Source organism: Cyprinus carpio, chromosome A1 (assembly GCF_018340385.1).
Source record: "Cyprinus carpio isolate SPL01 chromosome A1, ASM1834038v1, whole genome shotgun sequence".
NCBI lineage: Eukaryota > Metazoa > Chordata > Actinopteri > Cypriniformes > Cyprinidae > Cyprinus > Cyprinus carpio.
The window spans coordinates 1,440,640-1,464,396 of record NC_056572.1 but is presented as its reverse complement, the minus strand read 5'-3'; the positions used below and the strand labels follow the sequence as shown (position 1 = coordinate 1,464,396).

Sequence of the window (23,757 nt, the reverse complement as noted above, 5' to 3'; positions counted from 1 at the left end):
AAATCTCAAATTATACCCATCATATAAAACAATCTCTCAAAATAAAACTCTGACCATCATCACAAATGATGTTACAGGCTGGCAAAATTAAACTGGCCCTCAGAGCACATATGCTTTTACAGTATGCTGCACTTTGAATTGCATGAATTGCAAACAGATTCATCACACACTGGTGCCTCAGCAGACGTTCATTCTCACACAGGACTATGAATGAGAGAGCAAGACATTGAATCTGACAGTCCCCAAAACCCCATCGGTGGCAGACACTGGTATATGACCTCTCCCACTTCTCACGGCATCCACAAAATTTGCACAACTGTCTCTCAGCATCAGACGAGAGCAGAGAACAGTTGGTGCCTCATGCACCATCAGCTCCACTCAGAGAGCATGAACTAACTTTTGTGCTACTGTTCTCGTCTTTTCTTGTCAGAGTCACAGGTCATTTAATCTATCCTTACTGGCATATAGCCTACAGCCATGGAAATCTTGCATCCGGCGGAATACAAATATAATTTACTGAACATTTCCTTTAGCCATAAAATGCATCATTGGAGGTTAGAAAAATAGATTTGATTGGAGAAATTGAAACATTACACTTTCCTTTGATTCGGAAATGTTGTGGTGTTCTCTGAGACCTCGTTTAAACCTTTATAATATGTGATAAGCAGGTTTTTGTTTATCACATGGCAGGATTATACTTTATTCTTTATATTGTGAAAACATTTGCACTCCATACTCTATCCATAATATTGCATTCTCCAGTGAAAAAAGTCATCTCGCTTGAATCAGAAGAGAAATAGTCAGATTTTTTATTCTTCTCAAATCATTATCTAAACAGCAGGTTCCCATTGTGACAACTTATCCTAGATTGTGTCAGCACGTTTTAAGTGCACTATTTTCCCTGGGCAATAAGGCTGAAAATATTAAATAACTTTTTGCAGTCAAGACTTCAAGGTGTATATACAGGAGCTGATTTCCAAAAATAAAGCTACCCTGAAAAATATTCACTGGAGTAAAAAGTGTGACAATTAGACCAGTTTTCGCTATCCAAACAGTACCAGACTACAGCCTTTGGACTACAGGAAAATTCCAACGCTTGTGAACAACATGGCATTAAGTGCTTTGCTCAATGGCAATAGTGACAGGAATCATGAATTAAACTTAACAGTGTTTAAAAGAGCGACCTTCGGATTAATAGTTCACATCTTTAACCTCTAAAATAATGAACGAGAGAAGTGTAATATGCCTACTTCAGATTTAGTGCACTGATCAAAAACACCTGATGATGCGCTCAAGCTCCAAGCTCATATTTATAAATCCTCACTGAACCAAATAATGATCCATGAAGAACACTGCTCAGTAAGAGGTGTTTAAATCTCCCCGCGGATTCAATACTTTAAATGTAGATTTTACAAGCATCATGTTGCGCTTGCAGCATATTATCCACAGCAAGTGAGTGAAATGCTATATCGTGTCCAGATGGCGTCTTTACGCATAATACAAGAACGGGTGCAAGTGCCGTAAATCGGTTATGTAGTGTTATGCATAGTGATGAGACTCAATTGTCTGGGAGTGATTAAACCCGAGAAAAAGACATAACATGCTGATTATAAACAGAATGCCTATGCATTGCGGCCACAAATGTGTTTGAGAAATTAAAGCAAAGGGGGAGAGAGAGAGAGAGAGAGAGAGAGAGAGAGAGAGAGAGAGAGAGAGAGAGAGAGAGAGAGAGAGAGAGAGAGAGAGAGAGAGCGCAAGTGCTACTTATCTCAGCACAAAGCTCAGATGCTGACAGACTAAAGTTTCGTCGGCTTGTGTGTATAAGGACAACTTCCCATTACAGGAATGATGCGGAATCAAAAATATTTTGGAATTCTACACCTTGGATTTTTTATATGGACGTCATTTTGTATTAAAGGTAGGCTTATTTATTTTCTTTTTTTTTCTTCTTATGTTAAAGTTATTTACCTAACATAAAATGTACGTAGATTTGTAAAAAGTAAACTCCGTGAAGGTGCATCATATCTAAATTAGTTTATTTTACTTCGGTGTTGTTGTAAAGTAAGACGAGTTATTAAAGCGAGGATTGGTCATTTCACTGTATAAAAATATGAGCAAGTGTGTTTATCTTTGTGAGCAGCTTGTAAGAGTGTCTGTGTGCGATTTGCCTTGCAGCATCTCGACCTCTTAATACCCCGTAACATCTGGCACGATCGCACTGACGCATGAGCACTCACAAAAATACCGCACAACATCCTTAGGTCTGCTTGCATTTTATTGTTCCCCATTTGAGTTCGTACATTGATATTGTTCTAATAATTTTTTTTTTTTTTTTAATCCTTATATCTGCTCGCTAACACGCCAGTGTGAGACGGGACGAAATAAATGCTTTATGACCTATAAGTTTAGGGTATTAACAGCCCGATCTCACGGCAACTCGTACATATTTTACGAGGTGGCTAATTCGTACTGTATGCAAGAATTCTTCACGATACTTTCATTTAACGCCTCGCGCAATAAATCTGTTCCGCCCGAGTGATGTTATGCCTGAATGACATTTAATATTGATTAACTCTAAAAATTGGCGAGTTAGTTCGTATATCTCTTAGCTGACAGAAAATAGTTCCAAAAGTAACCAAAGCATCAACCTTAGTGTGTATACACAGACATGCAGACTGATACAAATAGTGAAATGTCCCATTGCTGTTGGACTGTATTAAATCAGAACTCTTGGAACATTACTACCTTTGTATAATCCACCGCTCTTACATATTAGCATTGGACCTGGAACTGCTCGGAATAATAACCTGTCAAGCAGAGAACTTGTTTTGTGACTTTTTGGATAAGTAACATTCCGTTACTGGTACATGAAGGTGCTCTCTTGGTGCCCTTTAATTTCCCGTACGGCTAGAGCATGATTAAAGCTCCTTGATTGATTTTGTCTGGACATTCAGTGTGTGTGGCTTTCACTTCTTGCCATTTAAGGTCTGGGATTCCCTTAAAACTGTTTACAGAGGTCATGCTCACCCATTGCCCTTAGTATTTCAGCGAAATTACTTCAGTTTATGACTTTGGTCAGCTCTGTGCCAATTATGGTAATATTGTAAGGCTGAGTTTGCAGATTTCTTTAAAAGGTACAGTTGCACACAAGGCGCCCTGGATTCCTGGACCACTGTTGTCTGATGTCTTGACACAAAAACAGCATGTGCATTTTCCTTATATTGGCAGAAATGGCATTTTATCCTACATTCTGACAATATTCACAGCACACTCCTGGCTATCATGGAGGGTTAGAATTTATACCATGACCTTAAAATCTCATACAGCAGCAGCTTACACTGTCTGGCTGAGAGAAAATGTTCAGCATGAGAGATGGCAGTCATATGTTTCGCATCAGTAACATGTGAACCCATAAAACCCAGACTTGAACCCTATAGAACAGTGCACCATGACCTCATTATCACATTAGTAACGTACCTCACTGACTGTACAAATATTACAAAAATCACAGCAAAAAAAAAAAAAAAAAAAAAAAAGCATTAATCCATCCCTTTGCTTCCACACATCTAGAAGCTTTTCCACTAGGTATTGGAACAATGATGCAATGATTTGCTTGATTCAGATGATAGAGCATCTGACATTAACCCAAAAGGCAAAATAATGTTCCTTAGAACTGGTTCTCTTTTTTTTAATACAAATCTTGTGTAATCCCTCATATTTGTAGTCAGATGCATTTAAAACTCGAATGTAATCTAATTTCAGCCACTTACATGTTTCATTAACACATAATCCTTTCTGGATTACAATCCGCCATCAAAATGATGTTTAATTATTCCAGCTGCTGTGAGAAAAAAGCTATAAATGATCCGCCGCCTGCAGCATCCTCACATGCGATATAGCTTACTAGTCGGGACTCCTTCTTTATGTTTACAGATGTGACGTAATGACGCAAAGATGAACGGCGGCATGCACATATTTCCCTCAAAAACCGACCAGTAGCAATCAAATTAGAACACATTATTACAAGCTTACTGTTGTGAATCGGGCTTAAGTAAGGAGACAGTTTTGAACACTGGCTGGTTATCTAGGCCTACTTTCTCAAAAAAGGATCAATAAAAGTTACGGGCTGCAGTTTTAAATTTTACTATATTTGTTGATTCTGAAACAGGCTTCCATAAATGTCTTTACAACTTCAAAACATACTTTTATTACAGTGTGCATTAGATATTGTGAGACAACAGAAAGAGCATTAACAGTAACAAGTGCATTTTGAAGTCTTTAGCTGATGTGATGGATTTGGCAAAAACATTCCACTAGTGGTATATTGAAGGAAAGGTTTTGGCAGAGACATTTTGTGTCTCTTTGTGCACATACAGTTACTCTTCTGTATGCAGTCATCACTTAATGCAAGCAGCAACTGGCAGCCAGTAGAGTGAGACAAAGAAAAGAGTTTCAAAGGTTGATTGTGCATGTAGAAAAAAGCATTGCAGTAGTCAGCCAAGATAGGAAAGGTCTGATTTGCCTTACATTGTAGAACAGATGTTCCCAAACGTTTTATGCTTGGATCCACTAAGAACTTTTTAGAGGGTTTATTCTTTTTTCACCTATTCTTGTACAGAAATATTGTCTGGAAGATGCATGGATATCAGTGCACAATTTCTTACCTAAATGTAGCTTCTGATATCCACCTCAAAATATTAATGACCAGTTTACTAGTTTAGCAGTAGATTCAGAGTGATTACAACCAAATACAAAAAATAATAACTTTGATATCAAGGTGTACATTTATAAACAATGATTATAACAAAAAATGTGCCTGAAAATATAGGTCATGTAACGCACATTACTTATTTAGTATTCTGTAATTGTTAATAAATGATAAATAATAAATAAATAAATAAATAAATAAAACAAAGTCCATTCAATAAAGGCATCCCTGATTTTTTTTTTTTTTTAATACTGGTTTTCATTCATAGTACATAAACCAATGTTTAAAATATGTTGTTTCCACATTAATTTGGAAAGTCAGTGTGAAAATATTATAAATACTATTTATGATTACAACAATTGCCATGTTAGGTGCGAATAATTACAGAAATCTTTTTGATTAATTAGTAGATTTTTCAAAAATCGATCAACAGCCCTGCTTCTAGCACCTTACCCTTGATCTTGGCCAGAGCTGAAACATCTGAAAGTGATCATTTTTTTTCTTTTCCGAAAGTGATGAAGTTAATGTACTGTAAAGGTAGTAAAGCTAATAGTTCAAACTCTAAATATCATGTGACCTTATTTAGGCACAAGAGAGAGCATGAGAATAAAGGATTAGTGTCTTTCTTCAGCCCTGATGTCTCTCCTCTGTCCACTTTTAGCCCAGTACTGCCATTAATGAATTTATTAGGAAAGCGTTCTTTGTTTAGCTCTTTCCCCCCCTCTATATCTTGTTTTTCATCAGGGAAAGAGTGGTGTGATAGCCATTCAGATTTTAAGCCAGATGTTCATCACTAATCTGGACTATAACACAATCCTACAGAGAGTGAGCTGACCCATTTATTCCACAGGGATGTTCTCTGTCTCCTAGTTTTTTCCACACATGCTTTTTTCCAAAGGCATGAGATGAAACTTGATGTGTTATTAGACCAGATGATTTGATGTTTGAGTCAAAGAATATCTTGTTCCTGAAGAGGCTTCCATATAAAAAGATTTGCTCTTTATCCTCAGTGGAGAAGAAGAGTAATTTACAGCATTTCTGATTTCGATCTAACTTGTAATGCCATAATCATACTTGGATTGACATAAATCCCCATAAAAGGTCTGGACTGTGAGTAAGCAAACACACACACACACACACACACACACAAACACAAGCAAAGAACATCTGCGTCTGATCCTTTTTCAGAGAAAGAAGAGCTTGAGAAATTGAAAAAGGAAAACAAAGTCTGTCTTTTCAATATTTCTTTGTTTCTCTCTTAAATTCTCTTTTTTTCCTCGTTCAGACTTACAGTATGTACATTTTTTCTCTTTAACTACAATGGTTCTTGACTGGTGGGTAAAGACCCCCAAATTTGTCAAACAGTATATAATATTTTGTAAATGCAAATAATAAAATTGAAATAATCGTCTAATCATGCACAAAATAAAATTCTAACCAAAAGCCACACAATTAAACAACAAAAATATAATTAACATACCCTCAGTCCAAAATAAAAAATAAAAAAAATATATAAAATAAAAAACAATAAAAAAAAAAAAAAAAAAAACATTAACAAACCTTTGCAAAGTAAAAAAATTAATAAATAATACAATGCATTAAATACAGGTTCCCTTGAAAAAGGAAAAAAAAAAATATTATTATTATTATTATTAAAATATTGTTGTCACAGTTGTTTTAATAACACTGATATATTGTTGTTTTAATAATAATATATTTCAAAGTTTGACTTTTAAGGACAATTTTGTTTAGTGTTGTACAATAAACAATTGTGTCACCACTTCATGCCCAATATAAAATCTTAAAGCAAAACCAGCTGAGACACTGAATTAACACATTCTCTCTATTCTCAGTTATCTTTTACTCTTTTCACATTATGTTCAGCTTTCTCTTTTTAGCAGTCTCACTGTTACAAAGCATCCATTGAGCTCTCTTTGCTATTATGTTTCAGCATTTGCATGAAGTTCAATAAATCACCCAGCACACCATCACTGTCAGGTTCAGACTCTCTGTGAGCTTGCTGATCTCCTACTCACCCGTCTCCCTCTGGAGTCTCCTGGATTGTTATTTGTGGTTTAGCGCCGTACTCTAGCACACAAATGTGAGGAAAAATTCAGCGAGGGCTTGTTTCCCAGGCAGGCTGAAGTGACACATACTTGTTCCAGTCTGTTTAAATATGTATTATATCTTTCTGTCCCACGTTGTGTTTCACAGCTGCAGCCTTGACTTTACACCTCAGCTATTTTTTTATTTACTCACTTCCTTAGTGATTTGTGTTTATTTCTATGTATGGTTTAAATGTTTCTAATTATTTTCTTGTAGAATTATTAATCTTCCACCACACAAATTATGGCAGCAATGTTAAATTTTAATTTGTGTTGATGTCAGAATACTCAAAATGACGGAAACCAATACACTGGCTTATTTATTGGATTTTTAATGGAAATGAAAAAAATAAATAAAATGTGGAATTTTTATAGAGTTTGCATTGCAAGATTTTTTTTTTTTTTAATTTTTTTAATGTCGACCAGGATGAAGTGTGACCATAAAATAGCTTTTTATTGGTTTTAGTCATCCCTTTGTAAGTAGCTATTTTATACCCTTATTTATCTTTTAAACATGATGTGATTGAGAAGTTGAGAAAATGGGTTAGTTACCCCAGGGCAACAGAGGGTTAATCAATGACGGCACATACATAGTAATGACCAATGGGGAAAAAGGCTTTAAATAAGTAATGAAATTTAATGAACGTGACTTAAAGGCTTTTATGTGCTGTAAAGGTGACAAGGATAGAGTTGGTCACAGTATGTCTTTCTTGGTCTCCATCTTTAGACAGTCTTTTCTATACCTGAAATGTGCATTTGAATCACATTCTCCAGCTACTGCATAGCCCTAGCCTTACCCATTCCATTAGGATGAATTAGGGTATTCTGGAACACCTAAGCTCTGATGTGTACATTTCACAAGCAAGTCTATGTTAACACTAGACTCATTTAAGATGCCAAATGCCTCGCCTTCAGTATAAATGAGAGTAGACGGCTGCAGTCTGGGGAGGAGTGGAAAAAAGAGCAGGCAAATCAGACAAATCTCACTTCTCATGTGGATCAGCAATCTATATCAGCATTATTCTTTCTGACCAATTAAGTGCATACAGTAGAACAAGTAGTCCAATTTATTTATTAGGCTTCACCAGAATCTGTCTTTGTTTCTCCATTGTAGTGTTACTAAAAACCTATTTTCAGAAATATGATTTAAATTTATTCTCTACAGAGATCAATTTCAGAGTGTTGTGTTCACAAAACATATATTACACGAACACATTCAGAGTTAACATGTTTCCCCTCTTACTTTTGTGCGATTGTTAAGAAGCAACTGGTGCATCTGGCTCTGAAAGAATATTTGGCACAAGTTACATCAAGTCGGACAGCATTTCTGACTGACATAGAACTAGTGGTGATTACCAGCGGTCCATCTGTGCAGGTTGTTCATCTCAATTCTTATACTGCAAAAAAAAGATTTTGAACTTTTTTTAAATTTTTGTCTTGTTTTCACATATAAATTTCTAAACATTAAGAAACATCTAAGACTTCAGATATTATTATCATGGTTCGTTTCTATTTCTGAGTTGAGTCTGTCAGTATTAGTTTCCATCGTTATTCATTTGATTCTCCGTTTGTCTCATGAGTTCCCTAGTTTGTTCCCTTAGTTACTAATTAGACCCTCACCTGTTTCTGTTCTGCCTGATTACATTCCTTGTGAATTTTCTATTAAAGACTCTGTTTTGGATTATACTCCTTCACCATGTGCTTATACAGCATGCTACAATTATGTCTTTTTTTATATATATTTATTTTTCATTGCTTAAAACAAGAAAAAATATCTGCCAGTGTGGTAAGAAAAACAATCATAATTCAAGGTTAAAACAAGATTATTTTTTCTTTCCCCATTAGCACATATTTTTTCAAATTTTGAACAATTTGGATACATTTTTCAGAACACTTCACTCATTTTGCTCCTTAAATGTATTTAGATTTAAGAATATTTGGATATTTGTAATGGAAAACAAGACAAAAATACTAAGTAAGAAAATGTATTTTGTGCAGTGTATCAGGGTTGTCATGTGATCTCAGTCATATTTTGTCTATTGCATTCTTTTGTCTTTGTGAAAAAGATATGCACTTAATTGTATTGAATGGCCACTTGCAGTGCGCTTCAAATTCTTGCTCATATAATGTAATTAAATTATATTTTATATTATTATTATTTATATTATTATTATTATTATTATTATTTATATTTTTTATTATTATGTCATTATTATATAATAATTAAATAAAAGGCCACTGAAGTGTACTTAAAACTTTTAATTTAACATTATTACAAAGGGCACTCTTTAAAAGTGTACTTAAGGAACATAGTAACTTTATGAAGTTTACTGTAAAGTGAATTTTAAATAATTGTTTTATTAATTTGTTGTTATGCTTTATAGAAGTGCCCACACTTTTGACTAATATACTAAAGCACGTGTACAGTGCTTTATTATTTTAACTGTAGTGTCAGTATTACATTTAAAATAATTGTATAAATGTGCTAAATTGCAACTTCATCATTACAAATGTGTACTATATATATTTAAATAGTTTCAATAGAAAAAAATAGTTTACCATAATGCTTGTCAGTAAATTCAGCAGTGCACTTTTCAAAGATAATACAAGTAGTTATGAAATTACACATAAATATGTACCTAAGTGGGTAAGAAAGCACTCTACTGTTCACTTAATTGCTTTAAATAAATTTAAAGGATGATTTTTCATTTTTATTTAATGTTTAATTTTATCCACATCCAAAGACATTATATTCATAAAATTACAAGGCACCATGCACACTAAAAGTGGTAAAATATCCAATGCGGGCATGATATGTATGTTTTTGTTTTTAAATGGTAAAGAAATATTTTTTTTCTACTTGTCAGTCCAAAGAGTTGGGTGAAATCAAAGTATACGGCAGAAAGAACTGCAAAAAAAGTCCCAGATTGCACTGATTATATAAGAGAACAAAATAGAAATTAATGTGTTGCCTTTGATGGAATCTGTCATTTCCTCGCAGTAGGGACCTCATTAAGATTGTCAGTCATTCTTGTCATGGGCTGTAATCCTGTAGTGTCATAGTGTTAAATCCTCTGTTGCCGCTTTATTGTCGGTGTGTTTGGTGTGTGTGTGTGTGTGAGTGACACTATTGCCGAACCAGTCTTTTAGAAAGTAAACTTTCAAAGCAACATTTTTAGCCTGGGTGTTTACAATCCCAGCCATTAGAAATGCCAGAATGCTGAATCAAGAAAGAATGTTTAATGGTATATGGTTCAGTGGTAATTAAAAGGAAGGGCCATGTGTGCTCTTACTGAAGTTAATAATGACTTAGCCGATTTCTATTTCCAAGCAGCTTCTTGTGTTATCTGCCCGTTTAAGGTTTGGCTGCTTTATCGGTTTGTATGTACCAAAGAAGTGTAAAAAGCCAGTTTGCACTACTAAAATGTTTCCACTGATAATTGCAACTTTACTTGGTTTATTAAAAAGCATGTGTCTTGAAGATTAGAAGTCACTCATTACTGACATTCTGACCTCTGATCCAGAATTAGGGTTTTTTTTTTTTTTTTTTTTTTTTTTTAGTTCAGTCATTCTATTAGTTCTTTTATCTTGTATTCTAGCGTATTTTAACATTTTATTTGAAGTCATTCTATTAGTTCATTTTCAGTATAAAGTCCAAGATCATCGATGAAGATGTAGCCAGCAATAAACTCACTGTCCTTTAAAACACAGTAAAATATTTGTTCAAAGTTGTTTTACAAGAAAATACTATTTGTTTCAGTTGTTTAATTTTTTAACTTGAATTCTATTTATGATTTTTTTTTTTTTTTTTTTTTTTTTTGTGAAAGTAAACATGAACTGACAAATTGACATTAACAAAAATAATAAATTTAATTAAGGCCAAATGTAACAAGCATTTATAGAGAAGTAAAAAAAAAAATATATATATATATATATTTGCTACAATAAAAACGAATAAGGGCTTCTAATAGACAATACCAATCTAAAAACACTTCCAAAAACAAAAATAATTTGACAGATTGATTCTTAAAAAAAATAATCTTTTTGAGCATCAAAGTTGACATTTTTCTATTGAACTGTTGTTTCAAAAACAATAGAGATGATTTATGTGTACCCAGAGATTAAAGTCAGCGCATATTTGTTGGTAGGCAGGTTTGACATAGATATGATGCATATCTTACATCAGAATGCTAATAATTTGCATCAGTGCATTCATTCACAATTTGATTCATGTTGAACAGATTTTATGTGAGATGCATATGGTTTGCTCTGTCTCTCCATCATAGCTTCAAGCTCACGCACAGTCTGATACACAGAACATACGCTGCTCTTAATTTCCTCATATGCATTATGAGTCAGAAGTGTGTGAATGATGCCTCTCGCTTAGAATGCGAATGCGTTCCTTTAATTTATGAAGGAAATTCTGCTTATATAACAGCATAACCATATTGAATCTAAACATCGAGATCATCACAGATGTTCCAAGAAAATTCAATTATCCACACTGAATTATCCTGGACTGCTAATATTATGTCATTCATTATTTTGTTGAAATTTCCGTTTCATCTCTCCATTTCATTGTGTTTTTACATTTGAGCAAATTCCGTCAGGGCACTTTAGTCCATCTTTTGAAGGTGTGTGTCTGTTATGAATATTTTATCCTGTTTATATGCTGCAGGTTTACGCATTCTTTTCTTCTCTCAGAATGTCTCCATGTGTTTTTATCTATAGGACAACAGCAAAGTCTCTCAGGGTATTAGTCTCAGTACTCAGTTGCTTATCAGACCATGTGGAAATCAAATCTGTCTAACGATTAATTAATAATTTAACTCTGAACCATCTGTCTGTGAATTAGTTAACAATAGTCTGTCATTATTTATACTCATTCCAAACCATTATGACACACAAAGGGAGAATTATAATGGCCATGCAATTATCATCAAAGATCATAAAAGTATCATGAATGTGGTCCACAGGACCTTGTATTTGTCCTTATTATGGAGTCGCATGACAGCTTTGTGTGAAGAACAGTCCAAAGTTTGTATTGTTATTCAGTGATATTTTTGCCTTCTGTTGAGCAATTAAACATTTGTCATAAACATATGTTTTGTGAACTAGATCAAATGACTCTTTGAAAAGATCCAACTTAAAAGAATTCATTCATAAATACAACATTGCTACTCATGAGCTCTCATGAACACACAAATCATATGAAACATCTTATAATATTTGATGATTCTTCATTTTTGAAGTTGTAATTATAACTGCATGGGAAGAGTGATAAGTACATTACTCAATGTCTTTTGTGCTCATACAGATTTAGAAATACATGAGAGTCAGTAAATAATGATGAAATTTAATTTTTCTTTCTTTCATTCTATAGACTCGTTACAGGGGGAATATCAGCGGAAGCTGTATAAGGAGTTGATGGAGAGCTATAACAGACTGGAAAGGCCTGTGCTCAATGATTCTGCACCTATAGTGGTGGAGCTGGGACTCACACTGCTTCAGATCATAGACGTGGTGAGTGTCTGTCTTCCTTTCATGATTCATCACACCATGCATATTCCACTTCCCAGTGTTTTCAGGGGTGATTTGCAGCTGGATCCATCCTTTACTACTGCATCCACTTATTTCAGTTTGATTGATAAGACTGTATATGGAGTCTGATGAAGGTCTTGTTATATGGTTCACCATCAAAATCAAATTAAAAAGTATGAAAAGCCTTGAATTGAAATGAGGATTCAGGTTGCACTCCTGTGAAGAACAGGCAAAATACAATAGTTTAAATATGACTATAAAATCCCCAAATGCCTATTATCCCCCTATAATCATAAAACAATGGATCTCAGGTCGAATGTGATGAACTACACTTGAGGTTATTCAGCTTGTTTTTTTTTTTTTTTTTTTTTTTTTTTTTTTTCATCAAAGTGCTATGGGAAGTCCAACTAACTTGACAATTAACAATATTCTGACCTGCTTGGACCCATGAGCACACCATTTCACTTGGGGACTGTGCTGTTAATGAAAATGTTTGTTTTCTGTTCCTTAGCAGATGTTGTTTTCCTTTCACCAGGCTCTTAATAATTTAAATACGTTTTTTTGTACTTCTGAAGGCAACCAGGGCTTTTTGCCAAGTTGTACTAAACCCTTTAATTTAAGAAAACCCTTTATTGTTAAAACTAGGGTTTTCTTAACTTAACCAACTACATTTCCCCCCACTAATATCACAGAACAAAATTCAATTCAATTCAATTCAAGTTTATTTGTATAGCGCTTTTTACGATACAAATCATTGCAAAGCAACTTTACAGAAAATTACGTTTCTACAATATTTAGAAACTTAATATTCTACAAAACAGCTTTAACTTACGAGATAATTTAACTTAAAAAAGTGGAGTTCTTACTGAATTCCGAATTCAGCAAGTCACGTCGTGCATAATCATGACAAATCATTATATGTAGCTGTTTTATTACAATAATTATTTTGAAGCAACCCAATAAATTCATATAACATCTTACTTTTGGAGATTGGACAAATAGGATAAAGGACAAATTGGAGGTTATCCTATATCAAGAGCAATACAAAATATTCTAACACTTGGACTATTTGGACAATATAAAGATGCCGTTTAGAAGATTATTTTTCCTTAAGATAGCTTTGTGAACCCAACTCCAGGTGAAAAGTTTCTCTCTAGGAAATCTTTTTGAAGACACTGACACATTTTCCTTTTTCATTTTATCTCGCCCATTTTATATGCCAGATGATTACATATGTTGGTGTCTCATCTAAGCAGGAATCCCTGAGCATGAAAAAATCAACATGAAACATGAATAAGATTAAATTTTGGCTTAGTAGCTGTTGCTCTTGATAGTTTATGCATATCATAAGTATGTAGGCATTGAATAAAGTGGACAAAATATATGAAAAACAAATTAATATCAAAGGATTATTAAGTAGACAGTGTACTTTTTATCTTCAGAACTATTTTAGTTCAGTCTTTCTCAAACCATTGTGCTGCATCTCTTACTTCTTGAAAGCATTTTCAGTATACATATGGTTAATCCGCTTCGTGCTTCTTGGTATATAACCATGTGCAGTTTGATATTGCAACATCAATGAAAACACATGCTCTGCACTTTAGATTTTACCCTAAAGGATTAATGAGGTTGAGGTCTGCTAATCTGTGAGGCCATCGAAGGCATTTATCACCATCCTTGCGTTTACAAGAGTCTTGAATTTCACTTAACAGCATGCGGTTTAACTTTATCATCCTGGAATATGGGTACATCAAGAGTGGAATGTGTTTGTATGACAGATTATCCTGTGAAGTGGCTGATGACCATTAAATATATATGCAGATTGCATAAAAGATTTGAAGGCCAAAGTGTATCATTTCTGTGAAGCTACTAGATGTTGTATAGAAAATAACTGTCAAATTATATTTTGATTTTTTTTTAATTGAATTTAAATGGTTTTTAACCACATCCTTTATGTAAACAAAAACTTGAGAAAAAATAAAATGGAAAAAAAAAAAAAGTATGCATGTCTGACTGTCCCATATCCCCGGTCCCAAAGGCCCCGTCACCTGGCTGAAATCTATCTCCATTCACCCATGTGTGAATTATGAAATATCTGTTTATCCTGCGTGTTCAATCATGGCTGCCATGGCGTGGCTCTTGTGCAGCCCCAGATGGCAAGAGGCCCATAGGCTATGACTGGGATGCTGTGAAACTGTGAACGCATGAGTTGTTCGCAATCAGCTAAGGGGGGCTGGGGGTGGCAGCTGCCACACCGTTCTACATCACCATAGTGCCGGGAGGGTTATGAGTGTGAGCATAGGTGGACTGTGAAAAACAAAAGCTGAAGAATCCTTGGCATTAGAAAAGGCCTCTGTTTGATTTGTAATGCAGTGTGTCCATTATGTTACAATATGGAATAGAGTTTATGTGGAAGAAAACTTTCCTGTATCAGAAGTGGCTTAATTGGAAACAGCTTGTAGTTTTAGAAGACAATACAGAAGTTTGGAATTTGATAGGGGAGTGGAAGCCAAACAATTAATGATCTAGAATTGAAATCATAAGGAAGGTTCAAATCCAGACAGGGTTGATATTCTTCCAGCTCTGTGGACAGACCCTACAACAGATTTTTAGGGTGTTTTGTTTACCATAGAAAAATCTTTAAAAAAAAAAAGGAAAAATTGTGTTTATGGTAAAACAAAAAACAATCAACGTATTGGGTCAGCATGTCAGACAATTAACATTAAAATAAGCATTGTTTCAACACTTAAACATTATCCATGTTGTCATGAGGGTGTGTGAATAGTGAATCGACCACATAATGTCGATTATTTGTATATACTTACCAAAATAGGAAACAAGAAAGAGGCTATTTAGGTTAATAAGAGTCAGTAACTCCTAACTAGTGGTCGACCGATATATCGCTGTAGCCGATATATCGGCTGGTATTTGGTATTTTTTTTAAACATCGGTAAAGTCTTTCCATGTAGCCGATGTTTTTCAAAATGGATTATGACACCATATCGTGCATTTGTGCTTCCTCTTTAAGACAAGCCACTGAGATGTAAAGCCAGCACCTGACAGAAAAAAATACAGTAAAATGACCAATCGTCATTCACTTTCTAACGTGACGCTACATACATTAAAACTTTGGCGTGCAGTCTTATTTAAATGTACAGTCAGACATCAGATCCGTAGTCCAGCAGCAGCTCTGGTGAGAGACACAGTATGCATATGTTCATCCACAATTCATGTGAGTGCTTTAACAAAAATATGAGGTTCACATTTCCGCATGTACAGCTCAAATCATAAACAGTTTTTTATTGAATAATTCATGTGAGTGCTTTAACAAAAATATGAGGTTCACATTTCCGCTTTTAAACCTCCTGGAGCACTGGCCCGGTTTACTTGTGTTGTAAGAGCATTACTGTAACCACAGTTATAAGCTACTAAGAAAAAAAAAGGCAAAGGGACAAGTTTAGTTCATTTTCTGTGATAACAAACAAGCTGTTAATAATGTTTATCTTGTTCTCAACCAGGAACTTTCCTTTAAAAGAGGTCTTGTGGAGGTCAAACACCATGTACTAGATTTGTGTATGTGTTTACATGTCCTCATAATGGTTCAGCAGACAGCTAATGTGAATTCTGGGAATGCAGATAGCAGTTTCTGAGGGAAGGTTCAATTCAGGGCAGGAATCTCTCACACTCACCATCTGCCCGGAGAACCTGTGACCTCCATCCTGCTGTCCTCCAGCCTCCATACTGTACAGTCCTGTCTCACTCAACGCCTGGCATCCTCTAACCACAAGACAGCCAGTAGCAGGAAAGACCAATCTGTTCACAGGTCATATTTAGTACCAGTGTTGTAGCTAAGACAAGCTCATTTGTGTCCAGACCAAGACCAAAAAAGGGTTGAGTCCAAGTCAAGACTGAGACCAGGCGAGGGTCGAGTCTAAGACGAGATTGAGACCAGAAGTGGGTTTATTTTTCAAACAGGGTCACTTTCTATGAAAACTGAAATGAAACAACATTTTTTCCACAACATCGGTCAGCATTTGCATGCACTCTCTCTCTCTGTCTCTCTCTTTTACATGTTCACACTTGCATTCACACACAAGAACACATAAACAAACATACATTAAATAAAGATTTAAATTTCAGTTTGTTCACACAACAAACCAGATTCTGTGAGAAAGTACTGCATTATTAAAAAAGTGATGTTTCACAATTTCCGTGGCTCAATAAATATTAAACTGCTAATGAGCCCTACAAACAATGTAACCAAATGCTGTGCATGCAATCCATACAACCTACTGAGACCAATATATTGCTAATCAGAAGTCAAATACATAGCACAAACTATTAAATTGGACTATTGAGCTGATACAGTTCAGTAAGTTGTCCTGTTTCTTTCAACATATCTTCTGATGTTCATTCACGTTTATTATCAATATTTTCGACCTAGTTCTATTAATTAATTGACTTTTTTTTTCCACTGGTATCAGGAATAAGTCAGATTCCAAACTTGTTAAAATCCAAGTCAAGATTGATTTTAAATGCTTAAGAGTCCATGACAAGAATAAGACCTTGAACTTAAGTCTCGAGCAGTACAGTACATAGCAATATATGAGTGGAGTGACTGCAATTTCCAATCCTCAAAGCATTCTGTAATCATTCAACTTAAGGTTTTCCATTTCCCATTCCAAGCTTGTTCCCTGCTCACTGGTAAAAGAAAAAAAAAAACACACAAAAAAACTTTGTTTTCTCTACTGTATATCACAAATTTGCACTGATACCTCTCTACATTTTCTGTATATCAAATCTGAAATCATCTTAAATTTTTTCTTAACTCGTTTGACTACACATCTGAGAAGACAAATTACCCACCTTTGGATTTTATTCCAAAAGTGAAAAGAAAATTCATGTTTTTTTCTCAGCACGTCATTTACTTCCTCAACAAATCTCAAATCTTTACAAACCTTGTGTTTGGCATTGCATTCGTCCATTAAATTTTACAAAAACAGTTTGATTATTTTTACTTTAATATTTCACAGATTCTATCATGCTTTCATTCTGATATTTATTAATGTGCAGCCACATTTATTGTTGCTTGACACATTTTTGCACGCGAAATCCAGTAGGAATCCATATATATCCATACATCTATATACATCTATTATATACAGTATATGTTTTTTTCTATGTTACTAACAGAACAGTTTAAGAAAGGGTAGAACAGTTTAAAAACTGCACACCTGCACACAAGCACTATCACGCAAGAGGTCAGAGCATGTGAACAGCCCACTGGGTAACACCTCTGACATTAACATTGTGTTTAACACATGGAAATTCTTGCTGACTACTTATTGTATTATGAGTTGCTAACATGTTGTGGTCATGATTAATACAATCCTCGAACGAGTGAGAACACTCAAAGCCTTCCAAAATGCTCCTCGCTCCAAGCAAAAATCATGCATGCTTTGCCCGCATACTGTGGTGTACACAGAGTGAGAAAGATAGAGAGAGGTAGGGTATTGATAGATAGGGTCTAGAATAGTAGCTCCAATTCTCCATAGTTCCGCTCCATTGTTCACTTCCTCTTATCGAGTGCATATTGCTAGTTATTATTATATTCTCCATTTAAAAAGCCTCCATACTTATGCATAATCTCCTGTCATCTGCAATGCGTGCTCATTTCACAGTTTTCCATATGAAAGATTAAATTTATCGGTTCACAGAGCAAAAACGCTCACACACCCTTTTATCTCAGTGTGATCACAATAGTCAGTCAATGCTCATTACCGCAGGTTTTCATGTGTCTCATTTCCTCTAGGTACTGTAGAAGTGTTCATTCACATAGTTGTGGTGGACAGTCTCACTGTACAAAAAGCAGATGCAACTCTTGACTAGTTAAACTCATTGTTGGTTACTGACTGTGATACAGTCTGAACGGGTTGATGAGTGAGTCATGATGTTACAGAAAAAAAAAAGGTTGGTTTACACTACACCACTCTACAAAATCAGCACTAAATAAGCAGTTTATGAACTCTTAATCTTAAATGTGTTAATAAATAAAGGAAATGCAAACCATTTACAGTAAGAGACTGTGATGAAACACTGAGTGATTAAAATCACAATGATTAGCTGTGCATTACAGGGATCTCTTGTGTATTGGCAGATTAACTGTATTAGTGTTCACAGCAATACGCTGGCAAGTTTGTATGCTGTTATTTTTGCATGCCTAGTTAATAACTCAACCACATGTTCACGGGTGATAACATCCCAAATAGCTCACCCCTAATTATTTATTCAAAATTTTATTTATTAACATTTCCTATGAACTGTAAAGTACAAAATTGCACATAAGTACAAGTAATGATGTGACTATGATTAACAGCTTACAGTTTGCAGCTTACAGTGCAACTAATTAGTCTGTAATTACATTAGCTGGGAGAAAGTTCATCAAATGTAAATAAGGTCCAAATTCCAAGTCAAATGGAACACTAGTTACTGCAGTAATGTCTTCAAATACACTCTTACCCCACAATCAAGAACTACATAAACAGTATTTTTTTAGAGTAATTGGTTGTATCATAATCTTAATACAATATTTTATTGTAGCAAATGACTTTTAAATCCTGTAACATCCTGGTAATATTTTAAGGTGATGGAGATATCAGCAAATGCCCTTATGAAAAAAAGTGTTCTTAATTGTATGGAATGTGGACTTGTAGTGTACATAAGCTTAAAATAATATATATATATATTTTTTTTTTAAATGTCACTTTCATGACTGTTTCCTAACACACTTTTTAAAATACCTTTAATTAAAAGTTTTAATTTTTACTGTTTTTACTGCTTGATTATTTAAATTCTAGTGTGTTATCACATTTATAATATTGATATTAATTTATAAATATTAATTTATAAATTAATAATATTGACTTTGTAATTATATTTGTAATGAAGTTGCAGTTTATTATATTTAAAATATATTGATAGTGATATATTTTAAATATAATAAATTGCAACTTCATTACAAATGTAATTACAAAATTTTAAATATATTTAAATATTAAACCTACAGGTGTCAGTTGAAATTACATTAAAGTATATTTTAGTAAATAATTTTTTAATCACTTTTTAAAAGTATCTTAATGTGGTCTCTTTTTCGCAAAGGTGACTTAAATGTAAGTTAAATGTAACTCAATGAAATACATCTTCATCACTTAAATCTATTTATAGAGTCAATAACTCTCCAGTTCAGAATTACATTTACAGCACTCTTAGTATTTGAAGGTTCCCTAAACTTCCTAAACAGTTTTTTTTTTTATCTTATTCATTCTATTATAGTATCTTTAAAACAGTGTTGACACTTTATTTGGTACCCCTGTGAAGCTGATGGTTTGTTTGTATAAGGCAGTTACTTATTGAACTGTAGCTGAAGCCAGAAACTAGAATATCTAATGGTAAATTGATGACACTGTGGATCATCCCTGGTCCAAACTGAATGAAATATGAGGAAATGAGAGCTGACACTTCTCAGAATGAAACCAACGTCTTTGATCATTCAAAGCTGAATGTTCTAGAGCTCACATAAACAAACACAAACACACACACACACCCACACACACAGATTCTGACACAGATCGATCCATGTCGAAGTGAAGCTTTAAAGCTCAAGAGGTTTACTGCGAGATCTGTATTGTAATGGTGACTGTCACATTGTGAAACTGCTTTAAGGTTAGATTGCTCCTATTCATTGGGTGTCATAGTTGGTCTCTTTTGGCCTTATCTCAAATGCTCCACAAGGCAAAGTCTGCGGTTGTGTGTGTGAGAGAGAGAGAAAGGGACAGATAGAGAGCAAATGGTACACAGAGGGTAAAAAAAAAAAAAAACGAATACAAGTCTTTGTTCATAGAAAGGGTTGGGATTATAGATCCAGAAAAAAGAATATTTCATCATTAAGAAACAATCCATCAATTACCTCATCATATAATAAATAACCTCTTCTCTCCCCTTCCATTTCACCACCACAAAAAAAAAAAAATCAGGTATTAATAACCAACGCCTGGCTACAGCTGGTGAGTTTCCTTTTGTACCCTGTGCATGTGTGTGTAATAAGGCAAGTACGTCATTTTGGTAACATTTCCGGGTATTGATTAATAAAGTCTTGTTTCCACATAGTTCCTTGCAAAGTAAGTCTTCAAAACCATGCACTTCACCATATTGCATGACTTGCTCATATATTTTGACATTTACATCATATGTACCATATGTATGATTCTTCTTTTGTAGTAAACTTGCTCAGTAGCTCACCTAGTAAAGCATTCACTTTACTGAATTAGAGTAAATTCTAGAGTAAATTAACTTTTTTTTTTTAACTGAAAGGTAGGACTTCCATTCCTATATATGTCATTTTGGATGTTATGATTTCTGTCCTTCATTTACTACAAAGTGGTCCATGTTCTCCCATTATACTGTCACGTCATCATTTTTGAAAGTCTAATGGAAATTTGGCTTGTTTTAAACATGACTGTGTTCCTGTCTTGCTCAGTTATGCCTCAGTGGCACGTCTTCCTCAAATGCTCATTGTTCAGCCATCACCCCGGAAAGCAAAAACCACAGCAGAATTATTTGAAATTTAAATACGGTGTTCCAGTCACATGGCTCACAGGTGACAAACAAAGGTTTCAGACCTCAGAGCAACAAGATAACGACATTTCAATGGCTTCTAGGTTTAATACCATGCCCTTTGGTCACATCAGGTAGATTTACAACTAAAATAACAGCTTGAAGTGGAGCAGGACCAGGTCTATGTCTGGGAGCTTGACTTATAATGGGCTTTCTGACTTAACATAGCTGTTTGCATTAGGATCAGTCTGTACATGACTGCCATCCTTTGTTGCACCTTCTTTGGTCTGCATTTTTATGCAGCATATATTTTGTTTCACTTTAAACAATAGAATAGAGTATTAAACAAATTTCAGAAGAATGTAAAAACAAACACTGATATTATATTTCACCGCAGGACTTAAATGAACATCATAAAAAAGCATGAATATTCCATGAGGTTGATAAACAGTTTTTGGTGCCAAAGAGTGCTTTAAAATGAGCAATGTTGTCCAATATATTCCTGAGAAACATTACAAACCAAAGTAATTGCTAAAATGCCGAGGCCCACTAAAGGTGCAAAGCATAAGCATGTTAAATCTTTTTGGTAAACATAATCAGTTTAAAAGCAGGCAGGTGTGAAATTTCATGAAAGGCATGTTTGCAAATGTGAATACTCAAACTGACTGGTGCCAACAGTGAGTTTTAATTGTTGAGAGGTGTTTCTATATTTCTGAAACATTGCTCATCTTTAATTCACCTTTATTGACCTCATCAGCCATAATGCATGAGTTTAGCCAACTGAGCACTTAACCATGAAATTAAGCTGGATAAGAAATTTTCCACAAAGGGGCCGCTCTGATTTTGAACCCAACATTCAGACCAATTGCTTTTTTTTAAAGTGCCTTAGACAAAGACCTTGCACAGATGATCACCCACAAACTGACTCGAATGTGGTGTGTTTTGGTCCTAGATCTCTCAAATTTTAGCACAAAGTAGTATAGCAACATCTACAAACCTCAGTTGCTTTTATATATGTATTATAAAGCAGACTTAAAGAACTGATTTTGAATAGGAGTTGCATTGTTGCAGCCTACTCCAAGAGGTCTTATTGACTGCAGTCTTTTTTCTGCTTAAACCTTCTGTCTGCCTGTTATTCCTCATGTCTATGCATGATAAAAAGGTAAAAAGTATTGTTCAAAAAGCATTGAATCGCTTTCCATCCAAGTGGTAACCTGAAATTGTTACCTTAACTATTTCTATCTGATTTAACTTATAAAAATGTATTTTGTCGGTATAAATATAGGTTGGTTTCAATGTTAAATAATATTTTTGACTTGTATAACCAGTTAATTTAGATACCTCTTTGTGAAGTGTCGAATTGTGGCATTATCTTAAAAAAATAGAATATTAAATTATAATATACAAAATATAAAAAACCATCCAAATACACAAATACTAAATTGTGTAAAAAAAAAAAAAAAAAAAAAAAAAAAAAAATTTAATAAAAATAAAAAACTTCTCACCTCATCTTTTATTGGTTCTAAATCTTCAGTTTTGCTTAAACATGAAACTGCGCATGTAATATTGGGAAGAAAGTTGATCTGTTGTTTTCTTCCCATGCTTTTATTGGACATGGTGTAGAAAGAGTATGTTTTAATGTAAGTTTGTGTTGCATTACATCTATGAAATAAGTGCATTCCCTGATCCTATCATGATGTCAGTGCCGAGCGAGCCGTCGTGTCCGCAGAGAGAAGCAGCGCCTCAGGGAATATGCTCACTAAAGCACACAGGGACATCTGATCCACACACACACACACACACACACACACACACACACACACACACACACACACACACACACACAGATGTGTAGGACAGAAACTCCTCTTTCCTCCTGACTGATCTGATGTGATCTGTGAGGATGAAACAAACATGATTTTCTCCCTGTTGTTTTAACTCAGTTAATTGTGCATCAGTGAACACACACACAAGTTATCAGAAATAGTTTAAAGGTCTTATTATAATGACAGAATTGTGTAATAAAAGAGATAAAGAGGGACAAATGTGAAAATAAAAAATATATGCATTCTACCAAAATTTCCAAGAGTTTTTTTCTTGTAGGAACCCAGCTATTGTGTAAAATGCAGAAAGAAATGTTTTATCTGATGACACATGAAGACAATCAATATGTACAGTAGATGGTTTATCTGTGTTTTTCAAGCCATCTCAGGTAATGTCATAAGGATACATATTTATACAGTAATGCTAATCGACATGGCATTTATCAGTGTATAGAATACTACAAAATAATATAATTTCTGCCTCATTCTATGATAAGAATCAGTTCATTAAAGGAAGTTATTTAAAACACTCGTTTGGAGTAAAAATGTTGTTATTCTCATAAAATGTACTTTGATGCTGTTGTAAACTAAAAATGGTTAGCATCTCTTCTGTATAGTGTAATTGTTCTTTTTTTATGCAATGATGTGTTTCACTGGTCAAAAGATGAATTTGACTGATAACACAGTTTTTTATTTATTAGGGTTAGTGACTTTTTGCGTGGCCACAAAAATTCACAATAACGATATATATATATCGTTATTGTGACTTTTTGTGGCCACGATAATCCTGTAGTGAAAAATTTTATATTGTGACAGCCGTAGTTCCAGTTATAAAAACAGCAAGTCTAATTTCAGAATGAAATGTTTTGTTTGCCTTTTCTCAGTTGAGGGCATCTCTAAATTAATTTAATGGAATAGTAGTGTGCTTTCTGTTGCTTATAAGAAGAAAGACTGCTTGTGTGATGCT

The 23,757-nt window shown here is 34.3% G+C and overlaps 1 protein-coding gene across 4 annotated transcripts in view; it reads left to right on the top strand.

The window, feature by feature from the left end:
* Positions 1–1,765: 1,765 nt before the first annotated feature.
* The window catches only part of LOC109107928 (neuronal acetylcholine receptor subunit alpha-7-like), a 36,149-nt gene continuing 14,157 nt past the window's right edge, over positions 1,766–23,757 (top strand). Inside the window, exons 1-3 of one of the 4 annotated variants that reach the window (XM_042711773.1) lie at positions 1,766–1,918; positions 12,197–12,337; positions 20,374–20,417. In XM_042711773.1, the coding sequence (XP_042567707.1) occupies positions 1,846–1,918; positions 12,197–12,337; positions 20,374–20,417 (258 nt within the window). In that variant the 5' untranslated portion in view covers positions 1,766–1,845. Of the gene's footprint in view, positions 1,919–8,498; positions 8,600–8,707; positions 8,789–11,793; positions 11,851–12,196; positions 12,338–20,373; positions 20,418–23,757 lie in introns of those variants that run through there. The other 3 variants (XM_042711837.1, XM_042711903.1, XM_042711951.1) reach the window with 3 other exon arrangements.